The following is a 23,414-nucleotide window of genomic DNA, read 5'->3' on the forward strand; positions in this document are numbered from 1 at the left end:
GACAGTAGCAGTTGTTGATCTATTTTTTTCCTAATGAAATTGAAAGCAGTGAGGAAGTGATGGATATTCATTAGTGTCAGCTTCAATAAATACATGTCCAGCTTCCACACTGCAGAAGAGCATGCAGCATCCTGCAGGTCCAAAATAGTGCCTGGGGACTCAGGGGGGCTCCCAGGGCACCAAAGCCAACTAAAGTCTTTATTGACTGTGGTGCTTTCTACTTTCACCTCTTTTTTGTTAATGCTTAACTGTTGTTGGGCAAGTAAATGCTGTTTTGTCTGACTTTCAAAAGCATTACTTGTTATCACTGAGTTGTGGTCTCAGATCTGCCTGAGCAGATTCTATAGGTGGGCTGATGGAGGCAGAATCTGTGGTGCTGATGCTGCTTGAGGAGACAGGTAGGAAACTATGCTCTTAGGGTGCTATGATCTGTTAAAGAGACCTGGACACCCAAACTGTGCCTTCTTCAGCTACAAAGATGTGGTGCTTTTCCCTCCAGGCTTGCATCCCCCGTGCTACAAAGCGTCCCTTTATTTCTGCAGTTGGTGTTTAGCTTTGCTGCTTAGCTTTGTGGGCTTCACTTCTTTCTAAGGTAAGGGGAAAACAGAGGTCATTTTTCTGCTGCATAGCTGAAGGAGTTACACTTTCCTGCTCAGCAAGACCTGAAAGGAGGCAAGAGTCTGTCCTGGCTCCGGATGAGGCGACCATGCTGCTGTTCCTGTTAGCACAGTGTGTGTTTGCCCTGCAAGATTTTTAGGAGGTGGATGCACTGATGGGCAGCTTTTTGCCTTCTGGCTTCTAAAATGAAGCATAAGCTGTAGTGTTAGAGCTGATGACTTGTGGAAGGGTTTTGTGTTTGTTGCACTTCACTTTTCATCTGATCACAGGCATTTTCAGAATCACTGAACTTGGAGCAGCTTGTTTAGTTCTTAACTAGGTAGAAAGAGGTGATAGAAGGTTGGTATTGGGGTAAAACCTGTAACTCATAGTGGAAACTTGGATCTTGAGTGACTCCTTTTTTATCGGTGCTAGGCAGAAGGTGTTAATTACTGGCAGCCTTTACTACTTATGTCAGCAGGGCTCTCAGTTAACTTCTTGATTAGTCTAGCAACAGCTCTGAAGGCAATTTGAAAGGATTTTTTTTGGTGTTGACTTTGACATTTCCTGTTGACTCTGCAAAATGAACAAGTTAGAGGCCAAATGGTCTTCACACACTGTTCCAGTTCAAGAGGCAGAACCTACTTGAAGCTTTGGAGTAGCTGTCTGCTTTTACCTGTAAGACCTTCTCCTGTTTTTCTAACAGCCATGGACTTGTCTGGCCTTTTCAGCATTATTTTGAGTTAACATCACTTAAAGATAATTGAACTGAATTTTTAAACATTTAATATCTCAACTTGCTGTTGCTTCTGACAGTTTTCCAATATGTTTGACCCCTTTCACCTAACAGGTGAGCTGTCCACTGACTCTCCCCCCACAGTTATACCTTGCTAAAACAGAGTTACAATATGAACAGAGAGTATTAATGTATTGGTCTCTTAGGTATTTGATTCTCTGAGAAGCTTAAGTCAGACCAACACAGTCATAGAATCATAGAATCAACCAGGTTGGAAGAGACCTCCAAGCTCATCCAGTCCAACCTAGCACCCAGCCCTATTCAGTCAACCAGACCATGGCACTAAGTGCCTCATCCAGGCTTTGCTTCAACACCTTCAGGGACTCCACCACCTCCCTGAGCTGCCCATTCCAATGCCAATCGCTCTCTCTGCCAACAACTTCCTCCTAACATCCAACCTAGACCTCCCCTGGCACAACTTGAGACTGTGTCCCCTTGTTCTGTTGTTGGTTGTCTGGGAGAAGAGCCCAACCCCACCTGTCTACAGCCTCCCTTCAGGTAGTTGTAGACAGCAGTGAGGTCACCCCTGAGCCTCCTCTTCTTTCATTTTAGCAGTCATTACATGTGTTTTTATCTCTCTATGGGTGCACATCTATGCAAAAGGCTCCTAGCCCTCCTAACTGCACGTTGTGCATTCACTTCCCCAAGCCTGGTTTTCTTCTCCGTAGTAGGAGCAGAGTAGTCATTAACACTAAAGCAATTTTATAACGCTCTGCAAAGTGAATACAAATGCAATTTCTGACCACTTTGAGCCTTATTTACCCAAAGATGATACTGCCTTGAATTCAGGAGATAAAAGCCTTGTTGCATAATTCCTGGAAGAGTTTTACATTGAAGTGGAGCAGGTCTGACTTGTCCCTGTAAGAGGGTTCTCTGCCGCCTGCCAAGGAGCATTGCATCCTAGCAGCTACAGCTCATTTTGTAGACAAATGACCTCGGTTTGATTAGGCTGCAAGCCAATCTGAAGGACAGGGCAGACAGCACTGAGTACAGCTTGTTTGTTAATGATATGTGAATAACCCAACAAAAATGCAGAGCTCCTGAAATGTTGTTCCTTGGGGGAAGGGCCATAGGTGGTGGAGAGCAGCAGCTGAGTTGGGTGAATTTTTTGTATAGGTGATAAAGGATACTCAATTTTCACTGAATTTCTCACAGGTAAAGACAGGAGAAAAAAAACCCTAAAATTGGTGAAGGATTTCATGGCAGTGGGTGCAAAGCAAACAGGTTCCCTTCTTTCCCTTGAAATGTCTTGTATTTTTAAAGGAGTCTCTGAGTTGAGACTTGAAGTGCTGGGTTTCATATCAGAGGAGTAGAACATGATTTCAGGTGAACTGAAAGAATTTGTTTCTTCACTGTAAAAAACCAATTTGGTATTCAAATTCATGTGACTCAAAAGGAATTAAAACTATCTTGGACCTGCCAGGAAACTAAACAACTGCATGTTGACCTGCCTCTAATCCCCCTAAAGCCCACAGATATTTTTGTGCTAAATTTATCTTGAAAAAGGGACATTAAACCCCTGTCTGTAGTCCCTGGGGAGAAGGATTGCTTTGCCAGCCTAAGCTCTCAGCCCTGTGCTCCCTGAACCTCAGAGGCTGTTCCCAGGCTGCAGCTCTCAGGGCTGGGGGGCAGGAGGTGAGAGCCACCCCTGGCTGTGCTTTCCTGGAGAGAGTGGGAAACTGCAGCAGGGAGCCCAGCCATGGGTTCTTTTCACTTCTCCTCTTTTGAGTTTCTGGTGTTCTAACTTCTGCCCCTTGATTTGCCTTTTCCCCAGAGGGTTTTGTTGTCCCTCCCTAGAACATGTTCTTGCACAATGCTGCATTTTGGAAGCATCTCAGTCCTCCTCAGCACCCTGCCTCCCATCCACACTGCTGCAACAGGGAGAGCAGCGTTTAGCACTTTGCCTTTTATAGGGCCTGACAGCTTCAGAGCTCTCGCACAAACGACAGAAGAAGCCTTTGCCCTGGATATTGAAACGCCTTGGGACTAAACCTCCTCTGCTTTCACTGGAGCAGAGACTGCTTCTCCCTTCCAGGGTTTTTCACTGTCATTTTGGAGTTTCAGAAATTCCTGTGTCCTCCGAGTTAGCTTTTGCCATCTCTAATCAGCTGCAGCTGCTTTTGTTATTGCAGGGAGTCCAAGCAGATTTAGCAGCAAAGCTATTTTCAAAACATAGGTAAAAAATTGTAGCTCCTGCTTCCTCTGCTCCGAATCCTGACAGTGGAAGTGGCCAAGGTGTCGTGCATCACATTGCTATTGCTCAGGCTGCCCAGGTGATGCTTTCTTCTGCAACTCAGATCAACTCTTTTTTTATCTAACTGCTGATGTCTGGCGCAGCATTCAGAGAGGTGCAAGAAGTTGGCTGAACTTAAAGGTACTTCAGATTGCATGGATTTTTCACCTTACAATATGGAAAACTTTCCCCTATGTTGTTCTCTGGAAGGTGAAAGCAGCAGGCAGTTTACTTTGTCTAATTAAAAGATCATTATGATTATACAGAAGTGCAGGAGCTGTTTGCATTGCCATTTGTCTGATGGGTTATTTACACTGAGGAGGTTTATGCTATATCCATCATACTCAACTTCGAACTCAACATTTAATTGTATCATTTGCCACTTGGAGACTTTACCCCTGATCAAAGAGGTCCCCTTTTAAAAGGCTGGAATAATTGCACTCCAGGCAAGACTTGTGGTTCTCTAGTTATGGCTAAAAAGCAGTGTCCTTGTTTCAGCCATTATTTTCCAGCAGTAATTCCAATGATGCAGAGCTATTTTTATTACTATATATTACTACTACTTAGGAGGAAGTTCTTCACAGAGAGAGTGATTGGCATTGGAATGGGCTGCCCAGGGAGGTGGTGGAGGCACTGCCCCTTGAGGTCTTCAAGAAAAGCCTGGATGAGACACTCGGTGCTATGATCTAGGGCTGGGTGCTAGGTTGGACTGGATGATCTTGGAGGTCTCTTCCAACTTGGTTGATTCTATGATTCTATGATTTCCCCCCCCTCTCTCTTTTTATTCCCTCCACCTTCCCTAGCTGGGAATTTGTGGGTTTTTCCTTCCTCTTTTCAACCTAAGTGATTCGTATTCTTTGGTTCTTAAGCTGAAATTAATCAGCACTTCCCCTTCTTGCAGAATCATAGAATTAACCAGGTTGGACAAAACATCTAAGATCATCAAGTCCAACTTAGCACCTAACCCTTCTATTTAACCAGACCATGGCACTAAATGCCTCCTCCAGCCTCCTCTTAAACACCTCCAGGGATGGTGACTCCACCACCTCCCTGGGCAGCCCATTCCAATGCCAATCACTCTCTCTGCCAACAACTTCCTCCTAACATCCAGCCTGAGTGTGTCCTGGCACAGCTTGAGACTGTGGAGAAGAGCCCAACCCCACCTGGCTACAGCCTCCCTGCAGGCAGCTGCAGGCAGCAATGGGCTCTGCCCTGAGCCTCCTCTGCTGCAGGCTGCACACCCCCAGCTCCCTCAGCCTCTCCTCACAGGGCTGTGCTCCAGGCCCCTCACCAGCTTCATTGCCCTTCTCTGGACACCTTCCAGCACCTCAACATCTCTCATTGAATTGAGGGCCCCAGAACTGGGCACAGCACTCCAGGTGTGGTCTGAGCAGTGCTGAGTCCAGGGGCAGAATAGCTGCCTCATGGAGTGACAGCTGCCATCCTCTGTAATCTGTTGTTATTCAGGTCCTGGACCATGCTTTGGCATTTTGTTGTGTTAAAAATGCATTGGCATTGTTAGATGTGTCACCTACAAAGCTAGGGGGTCAGGCAGGCAGCTTACTTGATGTGCTAATTTGCTGTGATTTAATCCTGTTTGGAAACTGGATTGGACATTGGAGTATCTTGGTGCCAGACCTGGGCACAGATTGCTCGTGGGCACTTCCTTAAAGCTCAGAGAGAAGGGAGGGGGCTCCACATTTGGGGCATCGGGTGGCTTAGGACAGCTTCATGTGTGGCTCTGTGCTAAGAGTCAGTGTGGAGATGTGGCTGAACTCTGCAGTTTAATTAATTATGCATTAGCTGCAAATGAGCTGGAGAGTGTGGAGCTCCCTTCGTAGCTCCACCTGAGTCATGTAACCCCAAACAGGCGCTGCGCGGGCACACGTGCGGCTGAGGAGCTGGCAGCTTCCTGGGCAGGTGGGATGGGGAGGGTCAGGCAACGTGTCTCACAAGTCACAGGCTCTGCAATACAGCTGCTTTTTCACAGTGACTTGCCAAAATATTTGCAAGCTAAGCATTTTCCAGGTGCAATCAGTTAAATCAGTGAAAGTCAGAAGCTGGCCATACATCAGTTTTCTACAGAGTAGCTTTTTCTCTTTGTTTGGTCCCTTTTTGAGCTTACTGAGTGGCAAATGTCTTCCTCACTCTTTATTTGGGGCTAACCTGTGTTTTGCATTGGTGCTGACACTTTGCCAAATGATAACTTTTGCTGTTGGGAAAAAATTGTATATAAATAGAGTTCTCCAGGAGCTCCACTTCAACCAGGTCAGGCAGATTGCTTTGCCTGCCTGCTTTGCCATTCCTTTAGTTTCTCCTTTTTGACTGTCATGTTGTGATATAGAAGTTAGAATTGTGGCACACTGTGTTATGCCATTTTGCCCAGGGTATTTTATCCTTGACTACTGTGTCCAGTTCTGGGCTCCTCAATTCAAGAGAGATGTTGAGGTACTGGAAGGTGTCCAGAAAAGGGCAACAAAGCTGGTGAAGGGCCTGGAACACAAACCCTATGAGGAGCAGCTGAGGGAGCTGGGGGTGTGCAGCCTGGAGAGGAGAAGGCTCAGGGCAGAGCTCATTGCTGTCTACAACTACCTGAAGGGAGGTTGTAGCCAGGAGGGTTGTACCAGGAGGGGTTGGGCTCTTCTGCCAGGCAACTGGCAACAGAATAAGAGGACACAGTCTCAAGTTGTGCCAGGGGAGGTCTAGGCTGGATGTTAGGAGGAAGTTGTTGGCAGAGAGAGTGATTGGCATTGGAATGGGCTGCCCAGGGAGGTGGTGGAGTCACCGTGCCTGGAGGTGTTGAAGCGAAGCCTGGATGAGGCACTTAGTGCCATGGTCTGGTTGACTGAATAGGGCTGGGTGCTAGGTTGGACTGGCTGAGCTTGGAGGTCTCTTCCAACCTGGTTGATTCTATGATTTTATGATTCCCTCTCTCTCACTTAATCTTTTAACAGTGCAATTATTATCTCTCATCTTTATGTTATTCATTGTGTGACTGTGGCCTCTGTGAGATCAATCCAGTTTTCAACTTTCTCTTTTTATATTGTAATAGCTTTTCTCTCTGTTGTGACATGCCAGTAAATATCTCCTTGGCAACATCTAGTGGTGGTTATTCTTAGTGCCTCTCACCTGGCTGTGTGCCATGGCGTCCACCTGGCCGTTGGCACTGTGCTAATTGGTTTATCCTTCTGAAAAGACAATTTTGGGTTGCTCCTTTTTGGTTTTGTGGTTGTTTGGTTGTTTGGTTTGGTTTTTGTTTTCAGATTTGAAAGTTCTCTTCCACTTTGGGAGGTTTCAGCTTTGTTATTCTTTATAACTGATTCAGGCATGTCCTGAGGTTTGAAGGTGCTGTGATCAGGGGGTTGGAACACCTCTGCTATGAGGACAGGCTGAGGCAGCTGGGGGTGTTCAGCCTGGAGAAGGCTCCAGGTAGACCTAATAGTGACCGTTCAGTACCTGAAGGGGGCCTGCAGGAATGATGGAGAGAGACTGTATACAAAGGCCTGCAGTGACAGGACTGAGGGGCAATGACTTCAAACTAGAGTAGAGGAGATGTGGATTAGATGTTAGGAGCAAGCTCTTTACCACGAGGGTGGTGGAAACCTGGAACAGGTTTGCCAGGGAGGTGGTTGAGGCCCCATCCTTGGACATATTTAACAGGGCTCTGGGGAACCTCATCTAGTTGTCCCTGATCTAGATGTCCCTGCTGGCTGCAGAGGGGTTGGACAAGGATGACCTTTGGAGGTCTCTTCCAACCCAGACCATTTTGTGATTCTAAGTTGCATAGGTGACAAGGAGAGGGAATGGGAATTGTGCCTCTGTGTTCACCACAACGTGAGTCCATTCTGCCAACATGAGACAACTGCTCTGCTCTTAGAAGTTCACAAGAATTGCTCCTCCAAGGCCCAAATATGCAGTACTTGCAATCCTGTTGTGGAGTACTTTGAACTCTTCCTGATATCAGATGCCAGGGCCAGACCATTCCTGCTCCTGCCACACTCTTCAGCTGCCCTATCTGCTGGCCTTCTTGCAGCTGGAGTCTGAAACCTACTTTTGATAGCCCAACCCAGCTTACTCTGCCACCCGTGGCAAACTTCTCCTGGGCAGATGAAAGGTGGAGCAAGCTCTGTGTTGCAATGAGCTTTGACTGGAAATGGCATTAGCATAATTCGAGAGGCAGGGAGCTCATAATGCGATCATATGGTTAGCAAGGCGTGCAGCCCATAAGATCCCTTCTCAATTACTGCTGCTTTGTAGATAAGGCCAGGAGGAGGATTCCTAACCTCAGCCAGGATGCCTGGTGCATGCCTGGCCTGTAGACTGCTAGTGTGGTCTTGCTTTTGGTTTATATAAAAGAGTGGCAGAGGAGGAGTCTGAGCACACACCCAAAGTTGTGATAATTGCTCTTGGTTAGGGTTTTACCAAGCAGCAGCCCTTGTGTTAACCTGTGAGCCAAGAAATCACAGGCATCCTATGGAAACTGAGCTTCAAGTTCAAAGTGTGTTGAGGCAATGTCCTCCTGGGGTGCCTTTTGAACGGGGCTAACTTTGTATCATGTACCCAGTGCCCTGCATGTGATTTGCTTCTTGCATTCAGACCATTTGCAATTTGCTTTCCCCTCACAGGAGCTCTTTTCCATTTTAATTCACCTTGCTGGATTTATCCAGTTTTCATATGAATGATCTATAGCAGAAGGGTCCAAATGCAGACTCTAGTATGGGAAAGGGATTTATGAATTATGAAAGGCCAATGTGGCTGAGCAGGATGGTTAAAGGGAAGAAGAGAGACAAATAGAGGACAGCTGGAAAATGGAAAGCAAAGAGGAAGGTGAGCAGGGCTGTAAAGCCAGCAGAAATAAGTGCTTTAGAAAATGAAACAAATCAGGGAGATACCCACAGTGATTGTCTGCAACTGGAATGCAAAACCAAAGCCCCCAAAAAGGGAGGAAAAACTGCTGGTAAATCAAAAGCAAAATCTGTTGACTCCTCCTTGGTGCCTCCAACCTCCACAGACTGGACTCCAATGTACCATGGAAGATAAATGATGATGTTGGTAGGATACATGAGCAGGCTAACTGGGGGTAACTGGGGAGTCAGTTGATCACAGAGGACAGACATGGCAGAAGCCTCCAGCATGCAGGGAGTGTTGCAGGACAATGCCTGCGAGCTGAAGCGCAGCTCCCAAGGGAGCGATTCTTCTGCAAGCTGTTGAGGGTGCTTGATCCTTTCTCAGAGGTGCAGATGTACTTGAGCAGGGGGGAGCTGAGAGCTGAAGCAAGTCCACCCTGCCTCCTTCTGCTTCCCTACCACACAGCCTGGTCCTCCTGTGTTGGCAGCACCAAGTGATGGATGACCTCACACCTACCTTGCGGTCCAAGTCCCAGGCTTGGTGTGGCATTGCCACCAGCACAGTGCAGCTGAACAAGAGTGTGTGCCCCATGCTTCTGAGCTCTCTCAGCACTGCATGGGCAGGTGTGCTTGCCACCACAACAGGGCAGGCTCCAGCTGGGCTTCCCTGGTGTGTTCAGTCTGAGTCACTGGCCTTAAAAAGGGAGAAAAAAAGCCCCAAACAACAGAACAAACAAACCCCCAAACCTGTTGGTTTGCAGCAAGATGCATGAGGGAGTGGGAAGCTGGGGGTCCCTTCAGGAGCATGTTCCAGGAATGAAGATCAGCAGCAGAACAGCCCATCAGAAGTGCTGGTCCTCATGAGGCTGCAGAGAAGATGCTCAGCAGTCAGCTCAGGTGTTTGTCTGCTCCTGCTGTGACAGATGAAGTGTCTGCAGAAGCAAACAAGCTGCATCTGAAATGGTGTCTGGCCAGTCTGAGTGCTGCACGCTCAGGTTTGGAAAGAAAGTCCAAAGAGTTGCTCTTTGGACAAGCTGCAGATGATGGCTGTGAACGTGACCTGCAGTTCAGTCTGCCAGCTGCCCCTCCTGGTCTCTGCTCTGGGCTTGCACCCACCAGAACATCAGAACCTGCTTTGTTAGGACAACATTGCTGCTGTGAGACTGAGGAACCCTAGAGGAGCCAGTACTGCTGAGGTGCAGTAGCTTTGTAAGGGACTCTAGGTGCAGCCATGTTTCCCTGAGCCTTTTTGAAAGGGGTGATGAAAAGAATCAGAGCAAAATGAAATGGCAAACCAGCAACTGTGCTTTGGGTGGATGTCTTAAAGGGTGTGACAGAAAACACAGGGAGAAGTGGTTTCCGTGGCAGGCAGCGTGCTCATGCTTCAGTAACTCACAGCATCTGCTTGAGCTTTGCTGCCATGCTGAGGAAGGCAGAACCAGGAGATGTCATGTAATTAGGTTTCTGGAAAGCACTTGGTATCAAAGATTAATGAACAAGACAACATTTCCCAGAATATAAGGTGGTGTCAGACATCCCAAACTGTCACAGCTAGAGAATTCTTCCCAAGACCTATGAAGGCAAAACTGATACTTAAGTCAGTGTGAATTTTGCCTGCCCTTGAGGTGGGGATCAGAGCCAGGCTGCATGCTGTGAGGTTCTGGATGATCAGACCTCTAGCCCCAGTGAATGTGGAAGCTCTGGTAGAGCCCAGATACAAGAAGTGAAATGCCAGATCCAAAAGTGGAATGGGTTGGGTAAAAAGACTGGAATGTTGCACCTCGTTCAGGAGAAGGGAGCAGAGGAGAAGGATCCTGCATGATGCTGCAAGCAGTTTGCCTCTGCACGGTATAATGACCTGTCCTCTTTGGGGTTTAGTGTACTCCACATACATTAATGCATCGTTGGAGCTGTCACAGCTAGGAACATTGTTTACTTCTTGAGTCAGCAAACAACTAGGACTTTGCTGCCTGGGAGCAGCTAGGATCACTTGCTGCATTAACTGCCAGCAAAAATGGAGGAGACTCAAATACCTCCCCAGGCTGCAGTACCAAGCAGGGTTGTGCACACACTTTTCCCTTGGCAGTTTTGCTGCCCAGCTCTTGGCTGCCTTCTGCACCTCCCAGCACTGCAGGCAGAGCCTGAGGCAGGGGCAGGAGCAGGAGCACCAGCCAGGCTGCCTGGCTCCTAATTTTATGCCTAAACGAGGAGCAAAGGTTTTCCTTCTCTTGACAATTTGGGCACTTCTTATTCCTTTGCTGCAAGATGCTCTGCATTGTTGGGAGAAGATCACCAAAAGTAATCCTTAGCTGACTTTAGGAAAAAAAGCTGGGGTTTGAGGGGCTTTGGGTGACCTGCTACAGAGCTGCTGCCCTTTGGATTGATTCTGGATGAGCAGCACAAGAGAAAAATGCAGCCTTGCCTCTCGGGGGTTAGTTTTCACATATGTGAGGTTTTTCCTAGTGGAGCAAGGAGATGGTTTCAACACAGACTATTGTTAGACCCTGCTAAATGCCAAGTGTCTGCTCCTGGGAGATGGAGAATGAAGTTGGCACCAGTAATTAGTGGCTGATGCACTGATTTGGCAAAAGCTGCTAAAAATGAACATCTGATGGGGAGACCTTGGGGTGATTTAGTGAAACGTGGTGCAGTTTGAGATGACAGAAGGGCAACGAAGATGGTGAGGGGCCAGGAGCACAGCCCTGTGAGGAGAGGCTGAGGCAGCTGAGGGTGTGCAGCCTGCAGAAGAGGAGGCTCAGGGCAGAGCTCATTGCTGTCTACAACTACCTGAAGGGAGGCTGTAGCCAGGTGGGGTTGGGCTCTTCTGGCAGGCACTCAGTGATAGAACAAGGGAACAGAGTCTCAAGTTGTGGCAGGGGAGGTGGAGGTCTAGGCTGGATGTTAGGAGGAAGTTGTTGTCAGAGAGAGTGATTGGCATTGGAATGGGCTGCCCAGGGAGGTGGTGGAGTTGCCATCCCTGGAGGTGTTGAATCAAAGCCTGGCTGGGGCACTTAGTGCCATGGTCTGGTTGGAGGTCTCTTCCAACCTGGTTGGTTCTATCAAGGTGCACAGGTGATCAGAAGGATGGTGACATGGAAAACGTGAAGGAGGAGGAGTTTGGTGTCTTACTTCTTTGTTTCATTTTCATGAGCTGTTGTAGCATATTGCAGCCCAGTGCTGCCACAAAGTGACTGATGCTAGCTAAGAAAAGCCGAGGTGTTAAAACGTGACCGATTGCTCATGTGCTTTAGTGCAGCTTGGGTTTACTCCCTCTGCAGAAGTATGTAGGTATGAATTCGATGTGAATGCAGCTGTCCTTTAGGAGCAGATACAATTGGGTATAGCACAGCATGGGCCAACAGAGGCAGCAGTTCAGCAGCCAAGAGCCTGAGAGGCAGAACAGCGCTGGAGGGGGAGTCCGGGTGGTGTGTGGTTGGGCCGTGTGTGGAGGCATCCCTGGCTGTTCCATGGGAGTCTCCTGGGAAAGGACACTTTGTGGGAACTTGGGATATGAACCAGAAGTCTTACAGCTACTGTTGTAAGTGTTTTGAGCCGTGCTGCTGGTTTGGGGATGTTAGCAGTGCCAGCTGGAGCTGGTGTGGCTTGCTCCCTGCTGGGAAGCGCGTTGGGTCAGTGTCTCAGAGGTGCCAGTGCCCGCTGGGTATGTTGTCTTGAAGCAGTGGCACTCAAGAAGTGGAGGTGAGTGTGGGTGTGGGGAATTGTTGTGCTCCAACCACAATTTGGAATAGTTGGCTGGCACCCACTGGCAACACAGGGAACCTCCTGGTAACTTTTCTCAGGAGTCAGCAGGACTGTAAGGGCTGTGGTGTGACAGTGATGAAGTGAGGATCAGAGGAGGAGGACAGGCAGTTCTCACTGCAGGGTGGTAGGATCACATTTTGCCTCTGGCTGATTTGCTCACAGCAGTGATAAAGACACCGCACTAGGACTTAAGTTTGACTTTGACACATCAGAGAAAGAAAGGAAAGCACAAAACTTTAGATACTTTGACAGCCAACCACCCACCAAAATATCAGCACCCCCAGCAGCAGAGCTGGCTGGCTGCAGCTGCAGGGCTGGGCTCAGGCTCTTCCACCCACCCAGCAGCACTGCTCTGCAGCAGCAGGTCTGATAGCTTTAGCCTTGCTCCTGATTAGTGTTTGGTGAGCAGCAGACAGAGGACACAACCTGCAGCTCCTGCACCCAGGCTGTGCTTTTCTAGAGAACTTGTGAGACTATAGTCAAACTTTAACTGATTGGCCTCACAGGTCATGAATGTGTGCTTGCCCTAGAGCCATAGAACCAGCCAGCTTGAAGAGACCTCCAAGCTCAGCCAGTCCAACCTAGCACCCAGCCCTAGACAATCAACCAGACCATGGCACTGAGTGCCTCATCCAGGCTTTGCTTGAAGACCTCCAGGGACGGTGACTCCAGCACCTCCCTGGGCAGCCCATTCCAATGCCAATCACTCTCTCTGACAACAACTTCCTCCTAACATCCAGCCTAGACCTCCCCTGGCACATCTCCAGACTGTGTCCCCTTGTTCTGTCACTGAGTGCCTGGCAGCAGAGCCCAACCCCACCTGGCTACAGCCTCCCTTCAGGCAGTTGTAGACAGCAATGAGCTCTGCCCTGAGCCTCCTCTTCTGCAGGCTGCACACCCCCAGCTCCCTCAGCCTCTCCTCACAGGGCTGTGCTCCAGGCCCCTCCCCAGCTTTGTTGCCCTTCTCTGGACACCTTCCAGCACCTCAACATCTCTCATTGAATTGAGGGCCCCAGAACTGGGCACAGCACTCCAGGTGTGGCCTGAGCAGTGCTGAGCACAGGGAAGAAGAACCTCCCTTGTCCTGCTGGCCACACTGCTCCTGAGCCAGGCCCTGTTCAGCTACTCCCTACCAGTACCCCCAGGTCCCTTTCTTCCTGTCTACTCTCAGCCACTCTGTCCCCAGCCTGTAGTGCTGCTTGGGGTTGTTGTGGCCAAAGTGTAGAACCCTGCACTTGAACTTGTTAAATCTCATCCCATTGGCTTCTGCCCACCTATGCAGCCTGTCCAGGTCCCTCTGCAAGGCTCTGCTACCCTCCAGCAGATCCACTCCTGCTCCTAGCTTGGTGTCATCTGCAAACTTACTGATGCTGGACTCAATCCCCTGGTCCAGAACATCAATAAAGATACTGAACAGGACTGTGCCCAGCACTGATCCCTGAGGGACACCACTAGTGACAGCTGCCAACTGGATGTGGCACCATTCACCACCACTCTCTGGGCCCAGCCCTCCAGCCAGTTCTTGCCCCATACCAGAGTGAATCTGTCCAAGCCACGAGCTGCCAGCTGTGCCAGGAGCTTGTTGTGGCAGATGGTGTCAAAGGCTTTGCCAAAGTCCAAATAGACATCCACAGCCTGCGCCACATTCACCAGGTAGGAACCTGATCATGAAAGAAGCTCAGGTTGGTCAGGCAGGACCTGCCCTTCCTAAGCCCCTGCTGTGATAGCTACACCATTACTTCTGAGTGCTAGCAGGGATGAACACTTGGACCCTTCCCAGTGGAGCAAACCACGAAGTAGGGCTGGAGCTGCCTGCTAGGCAGGCTTTGAGCCCCGATAAAGAGCTCTCTCCACTGCTGCAAGGCCAGAGCTGTTCTCCCTCTGTGGCCAGGCTGGCAGCGACAGCTGGGCTGTGCCTGAGGAGGGAATGTTCATGCTGGATCCTTTGATTCTGAGCAGGCTCATTTCAAAACCTTGTGGCCTCGGGAGCAGAAGCTGCTGGGAGCCTTGAGGCTGGCAGGGGGAACACGCTGGTTGTGCTCGTTGGCCACAGCAAAGGCTGCTGTCCCAGGAGAAGGAGATTTTGGCTCTGTGCATGTGTAGATCCCTGCATGGGGCCTTCTGGCTGTCCAGTGAGCCAAGGAAACTCTGCCACTGCAGCCTGGTGGCCTGCAGCTGGAAGTCTCATGACAAGCATGTCCCTGGAGCTCGGTGGAGAAACAGGAGAAGGCTGCCCAAAGAAGTGTGTGTTCTGAGGACTGCTCTTTGACTGGGGGTTCCTTTCGGGAGGCTCAGAGCCAAGCATGGCATCGCCTTGTGCCCTGCACACACCAGGCAGCAACACAGGACGCTGAGGGATGCTGTGCAGGGGTCATGGGGCCAGGTCTGCATCCCTCCTGGCAGCCAGCGGCTGTAGAAATCAGGATGTTGTGGTCTCCATGGTGGGAAGCTCAGGCTGTGCATTGCCCAGGCCCTGCTCAGATGCAAGGCAAGGGCACAGACATTCTTGTACGAGCACAGTGACCTGGAACTCCTTCATCCATTCCCAGAGCAACCAGGTTTGATGTGAAAGCTTCAATAAACGAAGATGGACAATCCACTTCTGTAACGTTTCCAAGAGCTGTTTCTTATTCCTGCTTTGAAGGTGATGGCTTTAGCGTCCTCCTTTTGCTTCCTATTCTGTTTCTGTGGCCCGAGCACCAGGAGCCTTGAGTCAATGCAGGGCGCTCTGCCTGCCTTTCGCCTCTCTTTTCCAGACGTTCTCTGAAGTGAAGAGGTTCTCACTGGGGCTTGCAGTCCTCTTGTAATGCAAATGACGGTAACGATGTTAACGCTGATCATTGTTATTCCCTAGGGTGAGATGTCGAGAGTTCTTATTTCCATGTTAAGTTTTAGCAGGGAGGTGCCAGCTTAACCGTGTGCCACCCTGCCAGAGAAGTGCTTTTCATGTCACAAGGACTATTAGGAATCGTTGGTAATGATGTTGGCTGCTGTTGTGGCTGATGGATGGGGGTTTGACAGGCAGTGATGCAAAGCGATGTGGCCAGCTGGGAATGAAGGATGAGAAGCTGTTAAAAGCGTGAGTGTAGCTGTAAATGAATTCATTTAATACCTAAAATGTGTTTCTGAGCTGTAACAGTAAAGAGGGTCCCCAGCACTACTGCTGAAGTGTGTGCGTGCGTCTGGGAGGGGAGCTAATGTGTTGAAGTGGGACTGGTTTGTTACTACCCGCCTGGATAGAAAAAAGCTGCACTGGCAGCTGCTCTGCTTTGGAATGGGATTGTGTGAGCAGTAAGAGCAGCTTTAGAAGGAGGGTGCCTGCCTTTAATTGCTCTGAAATGGGTACCCTCGGTAGCACAAGACTCTGAGCGGTGTGGTTTTGCTACAGGCACTTTTAAGGCACAAGTATTTCAGTGCAGACAGCTCGTTCTTCTCATCAAGGCATTGGTGTGGCCTGCTCACCTACTGCCCTGGTGTGTGTTGCACAACATTGCTTTGTGTCACAGCATCACAGAATTAATCAGGTTGGGAAAGACCTCTGAGGTCATCGAGTCCAACCTATCATGGAACCATGGAATTCTGTGATGATCACCTAACCTTTCTCACTAACTGACCCATGGCACCAAGTGCCTCCTCCAGCCTCTTAAACACCTCCAAGGATGGTGCTTTCACCACTTCCCCAGGCAGCCCACTCCAGTGCCAGTCACTCTTGCTGTGAAGAATTTCTTCCTAACATCCAGCCTGAACCTGCCCTAGTACAGTTTGGGGCTGTGTCCCCTTGTTCTGTTGCTGGGTGCCTGGCAGAAGAGACCAACCCCACCTGGCTACAACCTCCTTCCAGGTAGTTGTAGCCAGCAATGAGCTCTGCCCTGAGCCTCCTCTTCTGCAGGCTGCACCCCCCCAGCTCCCTCAGCCTCTCCTCACAGGGCTGTGCTCCAGGCCCCTCCCCAGCCTTGCTGCCCTTCTCTGCACCTTTCAGCACCTCAACGTCTGTCTTGAGTTAAAGAGCCTAGAACTGGAAGGTGTGGCCTGACCATCACGGGGTACAGGGGCAGAAGCCCCTGGTCCTGCTCCTGCTGGCCACACTATTCCTGCTCCAGGCTAGGGTGCCCTTGGCTTTCTCAGCCACCTGGGCACACTGTTGGCTCACGTTCAGTCACCTGTCACCCAGTAGCTACAAGAGGGGAGCTGGGGAAGGTGTCACTCTTATTTGCAGAGTTCAGATCCCCTAGGTGAGGTTTCTTTCTCACTTAAGTATTTTTTAATTGAGTGAAGGGAATCTTATGCTGGTTTAGGACACAGAGAGCAGCGACCGTTGCTGCTTTGGATTTCTGCTAGCCTAGCTGAGACCTGAGCCTGCAGTGCTTTGGCTGATGCCTCCTTCCTCTGCTTTCAGCAGCTAACCTCACTCACCTGGATGGCCTCGGCAGCGCCCTGGGCTCGGTGGCAGGCGAGGTGCAGCGAGCGAGGCGGCGCTCCCGCAGGCATGCCGCGGACGACGATTACAACATCGAAGTGCTCCTGGGGGTTGATGACTCGGTCGTCCAGTTCCATGGGAAGGAGCACGTTCAGAAGTACCTGCTGACCTTGATGAACATTGTGAGTACCACCCTGGGAAGGCACTGAAGGGATGATGAATGTGGGTTGGTTTAGCCATTTGTGGAAGGCATGAGGAGGGGTTTGCTTCGTGGCAGGAGATAGAAGAAGTGTAGGAGGAAAATCCAGGCCACTCTTAGAAAAGCAAAAAGAGGAACAGAAGAAAAAAGGGCCAAGGAAGAAGCTGACTGTAGGACTCTTTAAAAATGTTTCAAGTCCTGCTTATGTGCTGTGGTGGATGGGGGCACAGGGTCAGGCTCTCAGGCTCCTGGAAGTGATTACATTCTAGCCATAAGTTCCCTTATCCTAAGCTCCCTGCTGAAAAATGGTTTGGAGAACTCTCTTCAAATCAGCTTCCACTAGAAAGTTTGAGTGGCTTACACATTGCTGAAACTACTCAGTTGAATTCTTTGATTCCTCAGCAACCACTTTGGGTCCCAGGCCACCTACCTACTCCTTGTTCACTCTGGAGTAAAATGTTCTGCAGCATATCACTGAGCTCCTGTGAGTTGATTTAGCATTTGTTCCATGACTGACAGCTCCAGATTTCCTTGGTTAAATATTTAATCCTCAGGACTGTAGTCTGTGCAGCAGACTGTATAGTGTGATGAAAGGAGAATATCAGATTTGAAAGAAACATTTTTTTCCCCTGCTTAGTCATAGAATCAACCAGGTTGGAAGAGACCTCCAAGATCATCCAGTTCAACCTAGCACCCAGCCCTAACCAGGCTTTTCTTGAACGCCTCCAGGGACAGTGACTCCACCACCTCCCTGGGCAGCCCATTCCAATGCCAATCACTCTCTCTGCCAACAACTTCCTCCTAACATCCAGCCTAGACCTGCCCTGGCACAGCTTGAGGCTGTGTCCCCTTGTTCTGTTGCTGCTTGCCTGGCAGAAGAGACCAACCCCACCTGGCTACAGCCTCCCTTCAGGTAGCTGTAGACAGCAATGAGCTCTACCCTGAGCCTCCTCTTCTGCAGGCTGCACACCCCCAGCTGCCTCAGCCTCTCCTCACAGGGCTGTGCTTCAGGCCCCTCCCCAGCCTTGCTGCCCTTCTCTGGACACCTTCCAGCACCTCAACATCTCTCTTGAACTGAGGAGCCCAGAACTGGGCACAGCACTCCAGGTGTGGCCTGAGCAGTGCTGAGCACAGGGGCAGAAGAACCTCCCTTGTCCTGCTGGCCACACTGCTCCTGAGCCAGGCCAGGATGCCATTGGCTCACCTGGGCACTTGGGCACACTGCTGCCTCATCTTCAGCTACTATCCACCAGTACCCCCAGGTTCCTTTCTGCCTGGCTGCTCTCAGCCACTTTGTCCCCACAGATATCAGCGCAGCAGCCCTGTTGTACACTGACAGGCAGGCAACAACTCTGTTTTGTGGGGAAAGAATCAAGCTTTGCAAAAATCATCTCTCTTATAGATCAAACTCAAAATATTTTCTTCTTCTGGCCCAAAAAATGGATGTGAGGCCCCTTCAGAGGTAACTTATCTTAGGGATGACTTTCTTCCTTCCTGTTCTCACCTGGAATAGGAATTTCTCCTCAATAAACCACACTTTTGTGAAGATTTTGGGTTCAGTGTTGTGTGCTCTTAGTGAAATACTGTTGAGTATCAAACTGTAGTCTGCTCTGGCCTTGACAAGTGGAGTGTGATTGCTGAAGTGTACAGCCATGGCAAGAGGCTGAGCATCTGTAGGTGACTTTTTGGCACCACAGAGCATAAAGGCAGATGCGTGGACCGAAATCCAGGCTATTAGGTACATTTGCCTGGGCTGTATTTTTCCCAAGATCTATTTTTTTAATTATGAAGCTTGTGGTTTCCTTTCTTTATTAATTTCATTTTAATCATGTGCAGAAAGCCCCTGGGTTCTCACTTTCAGTGGGAGGCAGGGTATGACTTAAGGAAACCTCTTGCGTGATGTAAATTCAGTTGCACTGACTTTTTATAGCAGACTGCTAAAGAGTTAACAACCTACCCTGACATTAGAGTTGCAGGCTGCTTGGTGTTTGCTCTGCTGGCTGTAAATACATGCATTCTACAGAAATGACAGAGTGAGCTCCATTTATTTGTGTGGTTCATTTCCTCTGAGGCTTAAAACAAAGTCTACAGTCAAGCAGATGGTTTTATACATCTCTAAATGAACGAGCCAAACAGGCCCGAGCAGGAGTGTGGCAGAGAGGCTGAAATAGATGAAAGAGGACTCTTCACTTATCATCTCACTTACATCTATTTTTAAGAAATTAAAGCACACAGTAATGGTAAAGAAGGCCTAAATGTTCCAGCTGTGGAATATACTTTTCCCTAATTTTAGCAAACCATCCAACACAGAAATGGTAAGAAATTACAGCTCCTGAGCATCCTGTCTCTGCGAGTGGTTTAGAAAGGGCAGCCTGGGTAAGGGAACCCACAGCTCTTGGCAGAGGCAGTGGTTGTTCTGCTGGGAGCTCTGAGGTAGGAACGTGTCTTCTGGGGGCTGAGGATATGTCCTTTCCCTTGTGTCCAAATAGGAGGAACCATTTGAAATCCCCAAGGCCCCTCAAGGAGGCTCTGGATAGTTTTGGGCAGTCACTAGTCCTGTTTAATGTCGTCATTGATGATCTGGATGAGGGTGTTGAGTCCAGCGTCAGTGAGTTTGCAGATGACACCAAGCTGGGAGCAGGTGTGGACCTCGTAGAGGGCAGGAGGGCTCTGCAGAGGGACCTGGACAGGCTGGGTAGCTGAGCATGGTCCAATGCCATGAGCTTTAACAAGTCCAGCTGCCGAGTTCTGCACATTGGCCACAACAACCTCAGGCTGGGGACAGAGTGGCTGAGAGCAGCCAGGGAGAGAGGGACTTGGGGTGCTGGTAGAGAGTAGCTGAACATGAGCCAGCAGTGTGCCCAGGTGGCCAAGAGAGCCAATGGCATCTGGCCTGCATCAGGAACAGTGTGGCCAGCAGGACAAGGGAGGTTCTTCTGCCCCTGTACTCAGCACTGGTCAGGCCACACCTTGAGTGCTGTGTCCAGTTCTGGGACAGGGTCAGGCCCCTCCATTCAAGAGAGATGTTGAGATGCTGGAAGGTGTTGAGAGAAGGGCAGCAAGGCTGGGGAGGGGCCTGGAGCACAGCCCTGTGAGGAGAGGCTGAGGGAGCTGGGGGTGTGCAGCCTGGAGAGGACGAGGCTCAGGGCAGAGCTCATTGCTCTTTACAAGTACCTGAAAGGAGGTTGTTGCCAGGTGGGGTTGATCTCTTCTGCCAGGTACCTGGTGACAGAACAAGGGGACACAGTCTCAAACTGTGCCAGAGTAGGTTTAAGCTGGATGTTAGGAGGAGATTCTTGCCAGAGAGAGTGATTGGCATTGGAATGGTTTACCCAGGGAGGTGATGGAGTCACCATCCCTGGAGGTGTTTAGGAGGAGGTTGGAGGAGATACTTAGTGCCATGGTTTAGCTAATGAGAAGGGTCAGGGGATAAGTTGGACTGGATGATCTCAGAGGTCTTTTCCAACCTGGTTAATTCTGTGATTAGTGTTGTCTTCTTCTTTCCTTCTTCATAACTCAGCTGGTTTCTAGAGCCTGTATTTTAGCAGAGGGATGGGTGATGGTAACCACTTCTGTTTCCAGCTAAGTGTCACTGCAGTATAGAGACAAGAGAGGTTTGTTACTGCAGAACTTTCTCCATCCCTTTGGCAGTCTAACTCCAGCTGGCAGCTCCTCCAGCTCTTGCCCTCATTACTAGGTAGATGCAAGGTATAGTTGTGTTCAGAGCATTACTTTGGGCTCATTTGCTGAAATTCACACAGTGTTTCTCCCCATGTCCTCTCTTCTGCTTCCTTGTAGAAACTGGGCCAGCCTTGGGATCTCTGGCTGTTACAGGTCAGGTGTGTGCAGTGGCTTTCTAATGAGATGTGTAGGTCCAAGGGCAGCTAGAAAAGAAAAGGCAGCTACAAAAAGTTCCTCTACCTTAAATCTGGTGGCAGATCCTCCTGGAACCGTCAGATTGTGTGTAGCCTGCTGGCTTTATGGATGTAATCAGTTCACCTAGCACAGCACCAAGGCCATAAGCATAGAATCAGCCAGGTTGGAAGAGACCTCCAAGCTCAGCCAGTCCAACCTATCCCCCAGCCCTATCCAATCAACCAGACCATGGCACTAAGTGCCCCATCCAGGCTTTGCTTGAACAACTCCAGGGACAGCGACTCCACCACCTCCCTGGGCAGCCCATTCCAATGCCAATCACTCTCTCTATGAAGAGCTTCCTCCTAGTATCACGCCAACCAGTAAGCTTCTTACAGCAATGAGGTAGTGAGGATGAAATCAAAGAGTGCATAGTAAGAGAATAAAATACTTGGGGAGTCTTTACTGGAGGTAAGAGTGTGATCAGGCAGCTGAATTCCTGTTGTTCCAAAAAGCAAGTAAATCCCTTCTCCTGGAGACATGACATCACTTTCCCAGCAGCAATTCCCAGTGTAGCTGCCTCTCCCCTCTGCTTGATTTCACTAATGATGTGAGCATTTGCCCTTAACTGACTTTTCCCAGGGATCCTGGGTGGAACCCTGCTACCAACCCAATCGAAACAATCTCTTTGTTTTCGAGCCCAGTGCAATGGCACACTCAGTAAACCTGTTCTGTGCTGCTTAAGTGATGTGTTACAGCCCACACCTAAAAGCCATAAAGTGAGGACAAACAGGGCCCGGGTGTCCTGGCTATCCTGCATAGCTGCTTGGAAATGAAGTCACTCCCAAATGGAAGGTGATTGACACCAGAGGATTCTTAACAGTGGAGGCTGCAGCCGCACATCGCCTGACTGCGCACCAGACGGTCACCGTGGCGAGCTCGGCTTCTTGCCACCTCTTTTTCATCCTCCAGTCATTTCCTCATACAGAAACCTTAGTTTCTCATGACACCCTCTCTTTTCTCTGCTCAGCACCATCGAGCCATTCAGTCCCTCTTTGGAAGAGCTGCCATTGTTTTTGCTTTAGAGGGCCTCGTCCATCTCTCGCTCGCTCGGTCTGCTGTCGGATGTCACGCTGTGTTGTCTCCTGCGAAGGATGTTAGCTCGCCCAGTCCTCTGCATTGCCAAGCATGAGCCCACACATTGCACAAGTTATAGTTACAGCAGGCAGGCAGGAGCATTGCAACAGAGGAGAGAGATTTGGGCAGTATCTTGCAGCTCTGTGTTTACTCAAGAAGGTGGAAGGTGATTTAATTTAGGCAAGAAGGCAGCTAAAATTCCCCAGGAGTTGAGCTGCTCAGACAAGAGTTTGGAAGTAATACAAAGAGAATTGTCTTGTGCCTTGGGAAACAAAAAGATTTCACTGCAGGACATTTAGGGAGAAGGAGCAGGGTGCTGAATGGGCATTACTGAGCTAAAGTAGATATTGGTGGTAGCCAGCCCCGGGGCTGAAATTCTGTGTTATGAGTTTTCAGCATTGTGCAGCCTGCTGTGGAAGAGCAACTGGCTTCAGCCTCCCCAGTGCATCTCCCAGGCTGGCACTGCACTACTGATTCGGATGACTCTTTCAGCCTCTGCAGTTTAGGGTCACATCCAGGATGGATATCTTCAAACCAGGCTTATTGAAGAGGCAGAGGTGCAATATGTGACCTCACAATAGCCTGGGCCATTCCAAATAGCAGTTCTTCATCTTTCATGACTTCAAGTCTTCAACTTTCATACCTCTCCTCCAATTGTGGGTTTTGTTGCCTTTTTTTTCCCAGTGAGGCCCCTCTTTTCATAGAATCATAGAATCAACCAGCTTGGAAGAGACCTCCAAGATCATCCAGTCCAACCTAGCACCCTGCCCTATCCAGTCAACTAGATCATAGCACTGAGTGCCTCATCCAGGCTTTTCTTGAACACCTCAAGGGACAGTGACTCCAGCACCTCCCTGGGCAGCCCATTCCAATGGGAAATCACTCACTCTGTGAAGAACTTCCTCCTAGCTTTTTCTTGTATCTTTCATCTATATTCCTCCACAATATTCCTCAATTCTTCAACTACCTCATTTTCTAGTGCTGGCAGTTGTCCTTCTTGTGTATATTTCTGGAATAATTTGTCTTTATGTAATTCTTTTTTAAGGGGGGGGGAGAAATTTTCAGGGGCAAAAGTCTTTAATTTCCTTTCTATGCCTTCCAAGGTTGTGACATTGCAATATTTAAAGCTTAGCCTCTGTTACATCCATTTAATAGATACAGCACTGTGTGATGCTAAACCCAATCTCCCAGAAGTAGACAGCTGCCTAATTGCCACTATTTCAAAGGGAGATAGACCTTCAATAGGATTTGTGCCTGACTCTGAGCTAGGTTTACCTGGATAGTTAGACATTTACCTGCTTTTGAAATCAGTAAGAACCAGTTTTTAAGATTAGCCTGTGGGTTTATGTCTCTCCCAGTCTTTAAGTGAACCTTCAGCTCTAGGACAAACACATTAAACAACTTTGCATTTGAATAATTGGAATCGATGGGAGTTATGCAGCTGGGGGGGCTTGGAAAGTCCCAGGAGTCTTTCACCTGCATCTTTCAGTACTACACATGGCTTTGAAATTGTGGCCCCGAGGCACTTTGGAATATGTTATTCATCCTCTTTAATAGGTTGTACATGATAC

General features: G+C 49.3%; 1 protein-coding gene across 3 annotated transcripts in view; it reads left to right on the plus strand.

Annotated features, from left to right (window-relative positions):
• Window positions 1-23,414, plus strand: part of ADAMTS2 (ADAM metallopeptidase with thrombospondin type 1 motif 2) — a 232,305-nt gene that overhangs the window by 145,383 nt on the left and 63,508 nt on the right. For 2 of the 3 annotated variants that reach the window (XM_064162100.1, XM_064162102.1), the window contains one exon: window positions 16,632-16,834. In XM_064162100.1, the coding sequence (XP_064018170.1) occupies window positions 16,632-16,834 (203 nt within the window). The remainder of the gene's footprint in view (window positions 1-16,631; window positions 16,835-23,414) is intronic. The other variant, XM_064162101.1, reaches the window with a different exon arrangement.

Source organism: Pogoniulus pusillus, chromosome 22 (assembly GCF_015220805.1).
Source record: "Pogoniulus pusillus isolate bPogPus1 chromosome 22, bPogPus1.pri, whole genome shotgun sequence".
Taxonomy (NCBI): Eukaryota; Metazoa; Chordata; class Aves; order Piciformes; family Lybiidae; genus Pogoniulus; species Pogoniulus pusillus.